Raw genomic sequence first — 17,654 nt, forward strand, 5'->3', positions numbered from 1 at the left:
TATATATATATAGAAATGAAAAATTTGAGGACTACATTTGATATAATCAGAAAATAACATAATATTTTTAAATTTTTCACAACTTCTAAAAAGTGTTTTCCCCTTAAAATAAAAGAAAAACACCTTCTTGAAAATAAAATTAATTTTTTTTATGAAAAAATATTTTTCATTGATTAATTTTTTTAATAATAAATAAATACAAAAAAGTTTAGAAGATAATTTTTTAAAAAAAAATAATTCTAAAAAACTATTTTTTATTAAGCAAACAGGTCGTAGTCCTTCCTTTCATTTCAAAGATAAGTCCTCATCACCTCTTATTTTAAGTCAAGTATAAGTCAGGGGACGGTCTTGTTGTATCTTAAATAGATTAACTTATAAATTAAAAGATAAATTTAAATTATAATTTAACAAAAAGAGATAATAACATTGTTTCTTTTAAAAAAATTAAAAAAAAAACAGTTTAAAATAAAATCCAGCCCTTAATGTTCTATGTTAAAAATGAACTTCGGCCAGTGTAGGTGCAAATTTAAAGCTAAAATTATGTTGGAGGTTTTACGGGCCCAATTTTAAGGAATTCGGCTGGCTTTAACCAGCTGAATTTGGGAAGGTTTTAAGACGTTTAACTTTTTGTTAGTTGTTGCAAAAAAAACAAAAAAAAGAAGTTGTTGAAGAAATAAAATATGAATTAGGGTGCATGTTATTGTGACCCTTTCTCTGTCCTTGCTTCCTGTGTGCTTAGTTAGAGTTTGGCTGCGTCACAGTGGCAGGGTTTCTTCCGTGCAGTTTCCTATTCCAAGTATCGAGCAAGCAAGAAACAGCCGGTCTGATCATCTTTACACGGTGTTTCGTGAGATACTGAACCCTTTTTGCAACATGATTGGAGACAGCATTCCTAAATGATGTTACAAGAAACCTCTTGAGCTGGTCCGAAGCATCCAGCGTCGATAAACTTCAGGAAATATTGAAACAGAAGTCGACACAACATCTGTTGATTTCTTTGCTAACTCGAACAACGACATAAATTGTTGCTCCATTGATGATATATCAGAGATCTTATCAACCAGGTCTTGATAACCAATGAGCTATAGCTCAACTAGCATTAGCATCCCCTTCCATCAAAAGGTCTCAGGTTCAAACCTTCCTGTGTAAACATAAAAAACTAGGGATAGGTAACAAAAACTCTAAAGAGGAAAAAAAGACAGCGAAATTGGATGCTTAGGTTTTCAATGGGGATATAGGTTCTTGTTTCGGAAACGTTTGTTTTCATAGGTACAAAGGGTCCATCCTAATTTTCATATCGAATGCTCGTTAACGTCGCGTTTTAAAATATGTTTGGCTTGAAAAAACATCATTTTTATGTTTTTTCGAGCCAACCGAGCAGACAAACGCTGCCTGAATCCGAGTGCTCGAGGAGATAAATATGGAACTCCGATTGATTTGAGAAAACCCACATTCCAATTAACCCATAAGTCCTCAACTACTTAAGAAACTGTTGAAATTTTGGATTGAAAACTCTTCCATAAACCCTTCAATACCTATATATCCATAGCAAGGAGTTTTACACATACAGGGTACTGACCTCCCTAACTAAATACAATAAATCAATAAAAAATGAGTGAGAAAACAATCAAGCTCCTCCGAAATCGTACTTCTGAGAACATCCCTGTAGTGTTTTCTTTCTTTGCTGTTTGTTGTTGGATAACTAACTTCTTGTCTATTGATTTTTTTCTGATGCAATATGGAACTCGTGTTTGTCTTAGCCAACATTGTAGTCGAAATGTAGAGGTACAGACTTGAATGCGCGATAATTGACAACATTGTGTAAATGTTCATTCTCCAACCTGATCAATCAATAGAATGTGAACAAGATTAACTCTTGGAATTTACTATGAATTTGGGAATTTTATGCACATTTTGAATAAACTCAATTTTACCGGAAAAAGTTCCACAATCCGCTAGGCTGGCAACTATTGCACTTAAGGTTTGAGTATGTGGGAAAGATACCTGGAAGTTCAGGACAGTTTGCAACCAGGAAAATCTCAGCAATACATTCAGGACCTGCATTTTTCATCACCATCATAAGAATCAGAACCGGGTTTACATTTTTATGATTGATCTTCATTTTGTTTCAACTTAAGATCCACAATGTCAATATTGCTCTGCAAGTGCTGATCAAATCATTTCGGTATGTCATGCATTATTCTTACTCACCATTGCTCCAAAATACACACTTCGGTATGGAATAAGAAGTCTGTCTCTTAACAACCAGTTCTTCTACTTAAATTGCAGGAGCCCCCAGTCCACGACTAGGTCCCATTATGTTCCATAGATAGCTGCAGTTACTGAGAATATCCAAGCCATCACTTTCCAGCTTAGTCCTCCGTCAAGAGTGTATGCAGTCCTAGAGCATCCGGCAACAATTGTGCAGAGATACTCAAGCCCATTATATCCTTGCTTCATGTCTCTCTTCAAAGAGACGTCGAAGACACTGAAAATTGGAAAGAACCTGACGAGTCTTTAAAGAAGTAGTAATTTTAGAACATCTCTTATAAGCAAATTCCCAACTACAGCATTTTGTTCTGTTTTTCATCCTAGAATCATAGAACACGCAAAGTTACCTGAAATAGAACCACATGCACGATGATTGACTTCCCACCTCTTTCCTCAATTATTTTAAATGAGGCTTGCTGTCAAAAGAGAATACGTTGTTCTGTTAAAGAAAATTCTATAGTGCTTTCGCTAATTAGGATATTTATTATTATTTTCCAGTAGGATTGTATATAATTTTCTTTGGTATTTGTTTTATCTATCTCTTTTTTATGTTGTTAAAGTATATAGTGATTATAGCTTTAGCTTCATAAAATCTCTCGTTCTACTAAATCCTACATGGACACATTTCTATCTACTGCTGCTTCCTTCCAAAATTCAGAGAAATTGCAAAGGACTAAAGAAATGTAAAGTTTCTAATCCATGAAAGCTATTGAAAGCTTTAGCTTCATAAAATCTCTCGTTCTACTAAATCCTACATGGACACATTTCTATCTACTGCTGCTTCCTTCCAAAATTCAGAGAAATTGCAGAGAATTAGATAAGTAAAGTTTCTAATCCATGAGAGATATTAGCTTAAAAGTTAAGGGCACTGATTTGGTGATTTTGCAACTAATTGAAAGCTTTTTGGCCCATTAGAGTGGCCTGTAAACCCCTTTTCAACAAATAGAACGAGAAATTTGTTCTTCTTGTCAGTGGGCATTGTTTTTTCTTCGTGTCAGTGGGCCAATACTCTCATTAAATGCATCACAAGTTACAAAATCCTCCATTTGCTTCTGTTTTGTTCAGAGTGTTATCAATGTGCAAGGGGGTCAAGAAACAAATATCATGAATTGGAAAAGTCAGCTGCTTTCAAAACGTGGTCATAAAATAATATTATGCTTGAAAAAAAAGGTTAATTTGTTGGAGTAAAATTGGGGAATAATTGAAATTAACTTATTGCTGCAATGGCAAATTTGTACTTCGTGTGATTAAAAAAAAAAACCCTAATATATGAAATGGGGCAATGGTCCACTTTCAGCATTCTCCCCCATAGAATATATTATGAGACATAAGAAGTTTCAAAAAGAATTTTTTGAATTTGGAGGCTAAGAATTGGTCCAAAAAAATTATGAAAAAAGAAGGCTACTTCGCTGGACTAAATTTGGGGGAAAATTGAAATTATTCTTTTAACCAAAATATTGGATTTTTAAAAATTGATATGATGTAGCTTAATTTTTTTTTATTTGTTGCAAAAATAATGGTTAATTTGTGAACTTCTATGTAATAAAAAAACCCTAAGGTCCTTGAATATTTTTTAGAGTAATAAATGTAATATCAGGAGAAAAAAAATTATTGCTCTTAGGGGGAGCAACAAACAAATTAATCTAATCCAACAATCTGGTCCAGATATATATTTTCTTCTCACATAAAGCAATGTGAATTTCGAAATAAAAGCTTGGTGATCTTCATTAACTCAATCCACCAGGCAAGAGATTTTTGGCTGGTGGAAGTAGGGCAACAGCTCCTCTCTCAGGCTTTGAGTACTTCCTGTACACAGTCTGAAGTCTATGTTCTGCGGCTTTAGAGTGGAAATACACTAGCAATCCAGCACAATCCCTGTTAAAAGACAGAAAACATACCATAAATCAAATGAAATCATTCAAACCGGAACCTTGCTAGTGAAAAAGATGATGAAGACTTTACTTAAGTTGTGGTTCCGAGAAACCAGTGTGCTTCTTTAGGGTGTCTGTCCAGAAAGGGGTTTTGTTTAGGGTGCATCGAGCCACATAAACCGCTGAGGCCGCAACCATTGATGGGCAAAACATGGTAGTGTCATAATGCATCATGCCCAACTCAGCTATAAAATTGACCATGTTCTCCACCTAAACAAATCAAAAAACCTGCTAGGTAAGTAAACCTTGCCACACAGGGCAAATAGTATATATTAGATTATTAGTTTTTCTAACTCACTTCCTTCTCAGGAATTGATGCCTTGATGAAACGAGCAAGGAATACATAGTGTGTAGGCACTGTCAATGTCCATTCCAGGTTTGCCAATATTGTCTTCTCCATAACTAGAATCTGTTCATGACTGTAAGCTCTGTCTGAAATGCACACCAAGTCGTTTACCTGAAAAATTCAATTCATCAAACAGTTTAGCTACCTGGAAAATAATCTACTTCATCCATCACAGAAGGGGAAAGGTCTTAAAACAGTTAGTTCCCTCAGGAGCCCATATCTCTTCATACTTGGAAGCCATAAGTGTGGCACCGATGCCCACGAGCTGCAATTCCCTTCTTGGAACTGTCTTTACTGAAAGGAACCTATCAATGATGTTGATTGTGAGGTAAAAAGTCTCAGGTGAGAGCTGAAATTTCTGGTGGACATCAACCAACCAATCCACAAGAATGGCTCTCATTTTCTCATTTATCTCAGGCTGCATGTCCATGTAATTATTAGGCCGGCTCTCATTCTGCATCAAAAAATCAACAAACACCAGAACATCAGGCAGAGATGTACACTTTATTACATGCATAACTTGCAGATGTCATTTCCTCCTTAAACATACCTCAACTAGCTTGTAGAACTTGTAGATGTCCTCAACGTATTCAACCCCAGCCAAATCATTGTTAACATCTGCTGCGTCAATATCAATGATATGCTCCTTTAATTTGTTTGCAATACCACAAGCAGCCTGAAATAAGGACCGAATTAACACAAGAAAACTCTATATGCTAACAAAAAGTTTCAAAAGAAGATGTCAATATAATCACCTTGCTTCTAGCAGTGAGGACTGAAGTAAGAGTTGGCTTGTTCTTCTTTGTAGATCCTTCTCCTTCCTTTTTCTTCTTCACTGGCTTCTCTTGCTTAACAACCTCTTCACTATCGGGGCTTATGACAACCACCTCTTCAGGCTTTGGCTTCACGGTAACTTTCTTCTGTGCTGGCTTTTTCACTGCAACTTTCCTACCCACCGCATCCACTCCATCAACACCAGCAGCAGGCACCTTTTCCACATTGACACAGACTTGTTTCTGCATTCAACGAAAACCAGGTATCCTACTCAGTACAGAAATCACACACGCAGAACCCAAAATCCGCAGTCTATAAATTTTAACACTGATAATTTGTTTAAAAAGATTGAACCTTGTTGTTCTCTAAAGCTGCCGCAGCTTGAGCGGCAAGCAATTGAGCACAGAAACTCCTATCAAAGAACACATATATCAGCAAAAATGAATCAATTTTCACTAAAAAACACAAATAAATAACTGAAAGAAAGAGATGAACCTACCTAGTAATGGGGCGACTTGGCTGAGGTTTGCCTTCCATTCCTCTAACAGTAACAAGATTACCAATATCGCCAAGAACACGGCGGTTTTTTCCTTCACCCGCTGCTGCATTTTTCTTCACGTTCTTGTTTACACCTGCAAGTGCTTCACCTGTGACAGATTTATCATTCATTAGAAGCCCATCAAATAGGCAACAAAATATTGAATGGGTGAAATCTAAAACGGAAATTAAAAAGAAAAGTAACTTTAGTCAGCCTTTTGTTTCCTCTCTGGTAGGATTCCTTCATTTTTCTCAGCAACCAAACAGAAACTACAGAGAAAACAAACCAAAGAGGGAAAACAGAAAAATCTAACCCAAGATCTAATCTTTCTAATCAAACTACACCTAGATGGTAAATCAAACCTATAAATATTGTAATCAATCAAAATCTGTAATCAAATAAACCAAAAGAAAAACAATAAATCTCCCAAACAATTTAAATATTAACGAAATTAAAATGACTACATCGATATCAAACTGAAAATCCAATAATCATAAACTAATACAAAATAAAAACACCAAGAACAACAAATTTACATGTAATCGCATTTAAGTGTCAATCATATCACCAGGTTGATTAATCAAAAACCCTAAAAGAAACCCTTGAAATAAAAAAGGTATCTTTAGTTCACCCAATATTAGATTAAAAACCAGAAAAGAACCCGTTATAAAGAATGATAAAAAGAACCCATTAATCAACGATCGACAAAATACAAAGGAACAGAACTAAACACAGAAAATAAAATTAAAATACCTCTGACTTCTTGTTGATGTTTTTGAACCCTTGAAGCCATTTTAGATTGATTAAAGAAAAACCCTTGCTATGATTTATCACTTTTGAATACAAACCAAATCTCTAAACTTTTATTCTTGTTCTTCTTCTTCTTCTTCTTCTCTAAATCTTTATCTTGATTTCTGAGAAAATTTCAGAGATGAGGAAATAAAAAATGAGAGAAACCCCTCTTTTTGAAGCTGAGGAGCCACCGCTTCACTTCCAACGGTCGAATTTATTTTTAATTCTGATCCGTCCGATCTATATTTAATCCTACGGTTTAGAGAGCGCCATAGCTTTCTAGCCGTTGGTGAGATTGGAGTCCGTGGGCTAAAGTTACCATCGTGTTAAAATATTGCATGCAAGGTAAGAAAGTCTGGATATGCTAATTGAACTTCAAGTTTATTAAATTTCCGTGCTACTAGTTATATTACTTTGCCGCTTTCACAGATCCTGACGCGTGTCATGTTATGACTATGGTTTGATGGAGATTTGGTGAGACGACTATTAAGGTGAGTTATTTTAGGCAAATACTTATTTTGGCTTTTTTATTGGAGAACGAGTCGTTTCTTTGTCTCTCTTTTTTTTTTTTTTTCTTTTCCCTTTCAGACCAAAAAAAAAAATCAAATCCATAAAATTTTTAAATTTATTAAAAAATAAAAAATATTAATAATAATAATTTATTGTTTTCTTTGTTGATGTAAAGTGTAAACTATTGTATGATATATATTGTTTTATTCTCTAAGATGGAAATATTTTACCAGATTATGTTTTTCATTAAATAATAAGTCTGACTGCTAATTAATTATTTTCTTTTCCTTATAACATTAAACAATTATTTCCAAGTAGATTTTGTTAACATTAGTAAATAAAGAAAAATAATGTATTTATAAAAAAACATCTTTCATATAAATTATTTTTCAAAAACAAATATAGCCTTGATTTTAAGATTAATTTTACTTTTCCTTTTAAACTTCAAAGTTAACCTTGATGAACTTCCAAACTAATTTGAGGCCGGTGGAGTTTAATAACAACAGGTCAATCTAGCTTTTGTAAGCTTCAGATGTCACTGAGTTATTTTAATGGACAATTCTATTCGAGTGCTAATTCATAAACCTTCCGAATGTTCCGCTGTAACTCCAGGTGATTTTATGTTCTTTTCACCATGCTCCCTATCTTGCCTAAAACAAACCTTATTCATTACTATATAATCCATAGGTTTTTAATGTCATTAAAATATTAATTCAACAAGTTTTCTTTCCAGCTAGCCGATGCATGCTTCTTTGTAATATATATAATTGAATCGGGATTATTTTTTGTTTAGTAATATGATACAACGTGTAAAGCATCAAAAAGATGATTTTACCGCGTTGCCAAAAACATACCATGAGACTCGTTCTACCCTTGTTGTGTCAAAAACCACAAATGGTTAAATGCTGGATGGATAAAAGCCAAATCTTGTGCACAAAGTTGTCAAAGATATACAGGAAGGCACAAAGAACCAATCAATCAAAAATGGTTGATTTGTTACAGCAGAGGATTAGGCAAACAAAAAACTATGCCTAAAACGACAGCAACCAAATTAGTCGAACTCGAAAAGCAATCAGAAAGGTGTATTCTTCTTTCACCATGTCAAACACATACACACAAGTACAACTACAATCAATCAAGCTGTGAAAACCTGATTATACTCGCATCTTGTTAAATAAAAAAATGGTCAGTCATGTTATTCTATGCTTGATCTTCTGGTCCAGCAAGTATGACCTGCAAGTGTGAGGGACAAGAAAGTTTTTTAGCAAAATATCACGGAAATGGACAGCTTGTAATGCTGAAATGATTGTATTGGTGCATAAATTGAAAGAATAAAAAAGGTACCCCATTGCAATCATAGGCGTATTTCCTGGCAAGCATTATCGCTGCATTCCTATCTCGCTCTGAGTTGAATGTTAACACGAATGAAAGGCCCTTCCTTGGTTGCCAAAACAATGACTTTGCAGCAGTGTTGCTGTTGGTTCTAACTCCACATAACTGCAGGTAGAAAAGGGCAATGGTCAGAGAGATACAACAAACTCATTAGCAGTGTAGTTGGTCCTGTTGTTTTACCAGCATTGACATTGAATAAATTTCTCTAGCCTTTGTAATCCACCCTCTACAAAGCTTTATCCTCATTTTCCCAACATTAAACACATGGACAGAATGTGATGCATGATCTTGCCCATTCATCTGGGAAATAACCACCTGCATTACATGAAATGTCAAAACCAAGTAAAAATAAGTGAAATACATGTAATATCACCATGTGTGTGTTTATTCTCGCATGAGTGTGTTTGCTTTTGGAAGATGACCATAACACATATTATTGCAATACAATAAGAAACATCAAGCAGAAACGAAAGGGAAGGAGAAAGAACAAGGTCACATACGCTAAATTCAAAGCTAGATTTTCTCAAGAGATTCTCTACATGGCTTGCCAATCCTGCAGCTGTTATGAGTAATTTGATGCGTTAGTATAAATCTTGAACACCACTAATAATAGAAGAACCCTGTCTAGCAATCTGATAGAGATTACACAAAAATGATAAGAATAGCAGGAAAAAGGAGGGACTGGACAACCACAGAACGGTCATCCCCAAGCCCGGGCATCACATTCTTCCCCTGTTTTGATACCATTCTATCACGGCCCAAGCCAGGGAGAGAGGCCTGCTGTGCAGCTAAACTACCTCTAGACCTACACGTGCATCATTGAGTTGGACCCATTTGTCCTCACTACCCAAAAGAAATTCCTGGCTGCACACAGGTCCATTGGCCATTCGTTTTATCTAATTCAAATTCCTTATAATCCTCACATGTGGGATAATAGAGCATCACAAGAACGATATTGTTGTCTAAATGATATTTCATAATTAACACCAACCAGGTTCAATGGGACCAGAAGTTGTTACACTGACTTTCTGGCCATTTGAAACAATGTCCACTTGCAATACTCGGCCAACATCAAAGGGTTCCGGAGCATAAAATGTTTTATCAGCACCTGTAGAGAAAATGTTGAATTATGTAAGATGGAGGAGAAGGATACAAGATAACAAATGCAAAGGCTCCTGAACCATCTCGGCTGCCATCTTTAAGATACCCGGGAAGCCTTAAAAGTTAGGACACGGACAAGAATGTCAATGCTTGAAATGCCTAGTGAATCTCATCATTGATGACACAATCTAGGATTGTGCTTAAGCAGGCTTAAGACTAAACTGGACAGTGGAAACCTAATTTTTTTAAAGCAAATTCCAGATAAAGCACCATGAGATACAAGACCATTATTAATACCAATAGAGCATTCTACTTCTGGAAGAACTTCTTGAACCTCCATTGATAGGGAGGAAGCGAAGCAAAACACAAATTATATTACAAATTGATCAAAGAGGTATCTTTTCCTAAACGTGCAACAAAATCCAACTGAATACCTGAAATAACTTCATGTTGGCTGCCTTCAGATGATACACGGTACCACTGAACTGAACACTTCGAAAGGGGTGGAGAACTATCTGAACGAGGCTTGAGCTGTAGAGATGAACCTAGAGTTTCAGAACCATCTAGGACATATGGAGCAGATTTATTCTGCTCAGCTCTCTTGCTCTTTGCCAGCTAGAAAGGAAAAGGAAATCATCAGTGTTCTGACATGTATTAAAAGAAAAGTTATATCGTGTCAGCCAAAGCAAAATATTATAAAAGAAATTGTTTGCATGAGAGAATTCAGAAAATCAAACCTCTTTTTGAAGTTTAACTGAAACTATAGACTTCTCCCGAATTTGATTTCGTAGCGCACGAAGCTCATGCTCCATGTCCATAACCTGCGAAAGTGTTGTATGCTTACCATCAATAAAATATTGTTAAATGAAACCATAACACTATCACAACTGGATAAGATGAGCCTTGCGCATAAAATGTTGTTAGAAAAAAGAACAAGGCTAATATTAAATTACCATCAATAGATCGTTTTAAGGTTATTTGAAGAATGATAAGTAACTTTGCAAGTTGAACAATTATATAATGGAGATATACGTTCTTCATGTCACAGTTTCATTTCTAGGCCTGAATATTTGTGCCCAAGACAACCAAGAAAAATGCAAAAGACCAGGCAAATAAAGCATTTGTGCAAGTGTAATTGATGTAATGGAACATTAACAGTGGAGCACGAACCATTTTCAAAGAACCAATCTCTCTCGATCAGTGGCGGAGCCAAAAAAATTTAAATAAGAGGACAAATTATTAACAAATGCTTGATATTATATACTATATAGACATGTGTTACATATAGAAAAATCAATTTGAAATGCATGTACTAACCCCATGTCAAGCAAAATTAATTTAAAAATATTTTTAAAATGAAAAAACTTACATTATCATTATTTTTTTCTAGTTTTCATATTTTGAAACTGTTTCATAATGACTTTATTATTAATTTCATTAAAACTATTCTTTCTCAATATATACAATTAAACTTTCATTCATCTATTTCTAAATATTCCAGAACTAGTGAAATTATTGGCAATAATTTTTGTTGACTTCTTGTTTTATACAAGTAGGTTAAATATAAATATTAATATATTTTTTAATTTTTTTATTGTGTCCCTAATTTTTTTAGTCGTTCAGTACTTCATTTTCAATCACTGATAAGTTGATCACCATCATTTTTCATATGAAATTCATAACAAAATACATATTAATTCATCAAAACTCATTTCAATTCATATTCATATGCATATAATATTATCCATACATATATTAATTTAACAAATCAATAAATTATCATAAACTCTAACATTTCTAATAACTAATTATTAAGGAATAAAACTCAAATTAGACTGTGGAATATATAAAAAAATAAATGAAACTTACCTAAAACATAAAGCATAAAGCATAAAAGGTTATTTACTTAACTAATTAATAGTTTAGGACTTGAAGGGAAATTTTGTAGAAGGAAGAGAGGCAGGAACAATAATTAAAAAAAAAAGCTTGGATTAATTAGTAGTTAATAAAAAAAATTAAACTTGTTAAGTTATTATATTAAAATTTTAATATAAAAAATATTTTGAAAAAAGGAAAAAAGATTAAGATTGCTCCCACATAATCCCCATTGTGGCTCCGCCACTGCTCTCAATTGATTTACCAATTTATGTATCAAAGTATCTATTTGATCACTCATCACAAAACAACTTTCATCCTGTTAAAATGATGGATTTTATTTACATGAAACTTGCAGTTGTCACGATTCAGCCATGATCACTGCCAGGCATTTACAAATGCAATTTCATAATCAAAGGACTGGGAATGAAGATAGCATAACTACAGTGTCCATCTTAACACCAATGAAGCAACAGCAGGAACCATATGGTTCAAGTTGAAAATATTGAAAGGAAAAGGGCTATATCAACCGTGAAATTCACTTCATTGAGTCCCATGACTACTTCTGGTGATAAGAAATTTTGTGCTACAAAAAAAGCAGCTAACCATGATTTGTGCAAAATTAAGGGGTAGTCTTATTTGAATTGCAGGGTCATAATGTGCTAACAATGACTCATTTGGGTTAAACTTAATTGAATGTTATGAATTAGAACAAACCAAACAAGAAGTAAAAAAAGATGATCCAATCAAATCAACAGTCTTGTAGCGATCCCAATGTGTCAGTTATATGCAATAATAAGACAGGACCATAAATATCCCGTCTGCCATCACAAATGAGAAGGGACAGTATCAATTTACCTTGCTTGGCTGATGCAATAATTTTATTCTTCTAGCCTCTTGAACCTCCTCAACTAGTTCCTCCACATCCTGAGTAACAACCGTGTTAAAGGATATTGCCATGGCATGTTTGATAGCCATCTCATGCTCCAATTGATATTACAGACCTTGTATTTGTGTTGTTTTACGCAAAATGCTATTGTAGTAACTGTATAAAGATAACATAGCAAAGCTTCTAAAGGAACAGTATATGACAATATGCCACGTCCACAAATCTCTAGCATTACAGTGAACAAAATGATGCAAAATCATGTTTATGAAAGAACATGCAATTTTAGCAATAAGACAGGAAAATTTTGGTGTGTTAGATGGAATTAACTGAGTGACAACAAATTATTTAATAGAAGACATTCAAAGATGAAAAACTCACAGCAGCCTGGTTTTTTGAATTCTGAGCATCCCTTTCTTCTTCATCTAGGGCTTCTCCAATCCTTTGCACAACTGCTCTGGCACTCTCAATTTCAGCACAAGCAAAAGATTTTTCTTGGTTCACTAACTTTTTAGCATCTTCAGAAGCCTGGAGACAAAAATAAAATAAAAAATAATATTGCAAAGGATTTTAGAAGATGGACAAGAAAAGGCTAAATAAGAAGTGCATTCACACAAGGTTTTCACATGCACAAATTACTGAAACCTCGTCAATCAAAAGGGGAGCATTAGGACCACAGCTCCAAGGCATTATTCTAGGATAACCAATGGTTAGGCCATTAGGATGAGAGAATCACATAGTATCCTAAGTGATACAAAACCTCAAAGTCCAACCTATCCTATGTTTGATTTATTAAGCAGCATAAGAAACTAAGGGGAAATGCCACAGTTTGAAGTTATGAAAGGGAACAACTTGATATATTTGTCCAGGAAGAAGTAGTTCCTTAAATCTATATGCAAATTTATAACACTATCGACCAACCTGTTTAAGAAAGTTGGCCAGCTTTTTCACTTCAAATTTTTCTTGAATTAATTCTCCTTCATTTTGAGTCAGTTTAACCGCTAATGCCTCCACCTGCATGAAAGATTATAGTTGACAACAATTATCATACTGCAAATGTAGAAACAGAATTATAAATGCACTTGCAAGAAGGCTTCTTCAGTAAATTGTAAAGAAAGACAGAAGTTACTGGTAGCAAAAACAACAAAATACAATTAGAAGCTGAATATGGTAACTAAATTATACATGGGTGTTAAATGCATATCGAAAATATCAACCACATGTCACCACTTGAAACATATAGATGACTGTCTGCCTATCAATGGCTTTTATACAGAAAAGAAAATGGAAAAGTGGGGGGGAAAGACCGACCATAGATATGGCTTTCTCCACATCCTCCTTGTTTCGCCCGGCCATACAACCTCTTAATGATTCCAGGGCATCTCTAAGCTTCTTTAAAAGAACATGTCCTTCCAAAGAAGCCACCTCTCTAAGCTTTGCCTGAAAGAAACAAGTATGAGTAATTTTGTCATCTATCCACATCAAAAGAACATACTCTTTTAAGAAAAGATCGGCTGAAAGGGAAAGGGCAGATGGCCTTTGATTGAGCTAAGTAAATAAAGGACATAGATTTCAATTGCAAGAAGGCCGTGTTCAACGTTAAATGGGTATTCCTCAATTGTGCACATGCATGTGTGCGTCTCACGCATAAATAACAAATAAAACCACATCGGAAAAAATGGCAAAGTTAGATAACCTCTTCAGCCAACTTAGCAGCAGCAGTCAAGTTCTTGTCAAATTTACAGGCAAGGTCACGAACTGAGAGTCGCTTGTGCTGATCTGACAACTGCACAGTTTCCTGTTCAACTACTTCCTTTAAAGATGGACCCTTGTTGTCCTCCTTTGGCTCTTCCAAAATCTGATTATCAGGTCCTAATTTATATCTTGGAAACCCATCAGAAGCAAAGCTCACATCAGCCGAAACAGGAAAAATTACTTCTCCCTGCATATTTTCCTCAATTTCTGGACTTATCTTCGTCATTTATTCAGATTAGGTTCCTGCTCTCCATAAGCCAATCCCAAAAAATAAAAAACATCAAACTTTAAACCTTAAATAGGAGAAAAGAAAAATCTAAAGACACATTGAAACTTCACCCTTCACAAAACTTCACAGCACAAAGCTCCAGAATTTGTGCAGATTAAAAACCTAGAGTATTGATCGTTGATATTTAGTTGTGTTGTAAAGAACACAATCAAACCAAGGAAATTACTATTCAAATGCACAAAGGCAGAAAGGATTTGAATTAAACGAAGGGCCGTATATTACATTGAGTAAAGATATGCAAGAAATTGATGGTTAAGTTTACAAATTAAATGGAAACTCAACTTGCTAGTGCCAGCAAGTAACAAGTCTCGCAGAGCATAAAACTTCAAATAACTTCCTACTTCAAACCAAATTATGAGCTTCATTTAAAGAACAGAATGTTCATCGATCTGCAGCAACACTGGTCTCCAATTTCCAACACAAAATTTCCCGGGCTACTCTAATGGTGCAAAAGAGCATGGTCCAGCTCAATAATACAGCCATGGAAAAAAAAGGGGAGAGACAAATGTCATCCAAATGAAGCTTTTAATAAAAGCAGGAGACAAATTAGTCCATAAAAGTATGTTCTTTACTTATAGTTGCAGTTACCAAGTATGTCTTCAACTACATTTCAACAACTCCAAGCCTCATTACCAAATATCTCTACAGAACAATTTCTTCACCAACCAAGCCATAAACTTTCTTCTGGGAAGAGAAACACGCAACATAATCACATTCCAAATTCTCAAGCAGCTCTCAGAATCACAGACAAGATCAAAACTTTACAACTAAAAAGCAAAACCTGAGCTCCAAACCTTCATATATATAAAAGACACAGAAAAAAAAAAAAAGAACTTACAGAGATATCAGCACGAAAAAATAGCTTAACAACAGTTCATGCAAGAAGGGTTCTTGCAGCAAGTTGACACTGCAAGATGACAGAGAAAGAGAGGGGAGGAGGAGGATGTGAAGTAAGAAGGGAAGGTGAAGAATCTTTAAGGAGGGGGAATTACTTTAGTTAAAGGAAAAGACTTAGTTGGGGTAGCCTGACTGCCTAACTTTCTTTTCTTGCTCTGTGTTTAATGTCTCCTTCTCTCTCAACAACATCAGCAATGAATGTGTCATGTTAGTGTGGGATTTTTGGTGTTATAAAAGAAAACAATTTGAGAGGTCAAATTGTTAAAAGTGAGAGCCAAAGCCTGCCTCTCTCTTCATGCTTGGTCCCACCTTCTTGTTATGGTAGGGTTTGGGGGTTTTTCACTTTATTAAAATATAACATTCAACTCGTTGATATTTTATTTAAAAAAAATATGTTAGAATAATATAAAAACTTTTATAGCATTTAATGACTTTTTATTAGTTATTTTATAAATTTAATTTGAAATAGAAGATATTAATAAAATAAAATAAACGTATACTTTTAAAAAATGATAAAAAAATACTTTCACTTGTAATTCTTTTTCATGCTAGCATCTATTTTAAAAAAATATATAAATTAAAAAAATAACTAATAAAATATTACTAATTACAATTTAAATACCTTAATTTTTTTTATCACTTTGATTAAAAAAATATTGCTAGTCGATCCAGGCACCGTTATAATTTGGCTTTTTTTGCAATGCATTATACTTCATCCATGGATGACATACTCGTATTGTCTTTCTCTTGTTCAACCATTGATAGCTAATGACAAGGTATTTTTGTACTAGTTTTCCTTCAATTAAGATTGAATTCCTTTTCTATTTGATTTAAAATTAATTATTCACATTTAAATTAATTATTTTCTTGACATTTTCTTTGCACATGTATTATTTAAGTATTTTTTTAATTTTGAACCATGGAAAGATAATTTTTAACCGACTAAAGTAGAATTAAGGACATAAATTGAATTATCTTTCAAAATTAGTAATTAATAGTTAGATCAATATATATATACATATAACAAGAATAATATTATTTATTAAAAGATTTCACTTAACATTATATTATTATGATTTTTTTCTTATTTTAGATAGTTGTTTTCAATTATATGTGATACATAGGAATATAAATTAACAATACATACATGAATAAAAAATAATAACCACTTTTTAATATTGATTTTTTCACTTAACATTATATTATTATATTTAAGTTTTTCTTGTGAAAATAAAGTATCAATATATGTGCTATGTGCGTGTATATGGGTGAATGAATATTCACTCGTTATGTGTAATTATGTGTTTATTATTTAAAAAATTATATTTTTAAAAGATTTTTATTTTTTAAAATTAATATATTAAAATTATTAAAAAATATAAATTAATATTTTGTTGCGAAACACACTCAAACACAAATTGTGCCCAGAAATTTTAGAATTGTAATATTTTTATATAAGAAAAAAAGATAAAAGTAAGAGCATATCCCGTGGATTGAATGGAGGCCCCCATAGAAAATGAAGTTATAGGTAGGCAGACGGTCCAAGTAAAAAACAGGGATAAGATTAGATGCGTCGCAGTCAAATACCGCGACAGAGGCACGCATGGAGATTTGGTGCCTGAGAGTGCGGACATGAGAAAGGCTGTCGTCGTCATTTATTTTGCTAGACTCTTTTGGATTCTGGCCGAAGCACAATCTCTCCGTATCACATATTAACATTTTTTTCCCAAGCTCCACAAGGTCCGTACAGAGACCACCATCATCTGCTTTCAGAAATTAGCAGATCTAAGTTAACACTGAGGGGCTATAATTCAATTAGTTAAGTGATGGATTTACGTTTTAAAAGTTAGTGAGTATTATAAATTTTAAATTATTAAATGTTTATATAATTATTAATTTTAATATCTATAAAATTGATTAAAATCCAAAATAACACACATGTTAATAAAACAATAAAAAACAAAGAAATAAACAGGATATAGTAAAAATGCGTCATTGTATTTTCACTCCATCATAAACATATTTAATATGTTTGATAATGTAGTAACTTAATCTTCAGTTAAGTTAAAATAATGTTTTTTCAATTTTAATATCAAAATATCAAAACTTTGAAAAAAAAATTCTGAACAGATTAGATTAAACTGTATTATTAAATATATTTTAAAAAATTAAACTTTGTGACTAATACATCAGATTTTTCTAAAATGCCTTTAGTTAGAAAAACAGTGTTAATACTTTAAAAAATACCATCAAGAATAATAAAAAGGAACCGGTGGAGCTTGGGATCAATAATACAA

General features: G+C 33.5%; 2 protein-coding genes and 1 long non-coding RNA gene across 5 annotated transcripts; all 3 read right to left on the reverse strand.

Moving 5' to 3' along the window:
• Positions 1 to 1,526: 1,526 nt before the first annotated feature.
• On the reverse strand, positions 1,527 to 2,933 carry LOC105136924 (uncharacterized). Of its 2 annotated transcripts, XR_844446.1 has the most exons (4): positions 2,619 to 2,933; positions 2,212 to 2,515; positions 2,005 to 2,058; positions 1,527 to 1,841 (listed from the first exon to the last, which is right to left on the reverse strand). It is a non-coding gene; the product is annotated as an uncharacterized LOC105136924 (long non-coding RNA). The 2 variants fall into 2 exon arrangements; XR_844445.1 differs by lacking the exon at positions 1,527 to 1,841 and having other exon boundaries at positions 1,943 to 2,058.
• A 926-nt stretch (positions 2,934 to 3,859) lies between these two features.
• LOC105136923 (G2/mitotic-specific cyclin S13-7-like) lies at positions 3,860 to 6,798 on the reverse strand. Of its 2 annotated transcripts, none has more exons than XM_011042436.1 (9): positions 6,614 to 6,798; positions 5,822 to 5,969; positions 5,682 to 5,734; positions 5,304 to 5,566; positions 5,099 to 5,224; positions 4,754 to 5,002; positions 4,501 to 4,659; positions 4,234 to 4,412; positions 3,860 to 4,146 (listed from the first exon to the last, which is right to left on the reverse strand). In XM_011042436.1, the coding sequence occupies exons 1-9, from the start codon at positions 6,651 to 6,653 to the stop codon at positions 3,999 to 4,001; spliced, it is 1,365 nt and encodes a 454-aa protein (XP_011040738.1). In that variant the 5' UTR covers positions 6,654 to 6,798; the 3' UTR covers positions 3,860 to 3,998. The 2 variants fall into 2 exon arrangements, with proteins under 2 accessions (XP_011040738.1, XP_011040737.1); XM_011042435.1 differs by having other exon boundaries at positions 5,304 to 5,564; positions 5,677 to 5,734.
• A 1,294-nt stretch (positions 6,799 to 8,092) lies between these two features.
• LOC105136922 (uncharacterized) lies at positions 8,093 to 15,583 on the reverse strand. The gene is made up of 13 exons (XM_011042434.1): positions 15,299 to 15,583; positions 14,113 to 14,414; positions 13,728 to 13,856; positions 13,338 to 13,430; positions 12,798 to 12,944; positions 12,389 to 12,457; positions 10,393 to 10,476; positions 10,090 to 10,270; positions 9,546 to 9,662; positions 9,055 to 9,113; positions 8,735 to 8,869; positions 8,507 to 8,659; positions 8,093 to 8,395 (listed from the first exon to the last, which is right to left on the reverse strand). Exons 2-13 carry the CDS (start codon positions 14,395 to 14,397, stop codon positions 8,363 to 8,365), a joined length of 1,485 nt encoding a protein of 494 aa, XP_011040736.1. The 5' UTR covers positions 14,398 to 14,414; positions 15,299 to 15,583; the 3' UTR covers positions 8,093 to 8,362.
• Between the last annotated feature and the right edge of the window lie 2,071 nt (positions 15,584 to 17,654).

This window comes from Populus euphratica, unplaced genomic scaffold (assembly GCF_000495115.2).
Source record: "Populus euphratica unplaced genomic scaffold, PopEup_1.0 scaffold59.1, whole genome shotgun sequence".
Lineage (NCBI taxonomy): Eukaryota > Viridiplantae > Streptophyta > Magnoliopsida > Malpighiales > Salicaceae > Populus > Populus euphratica.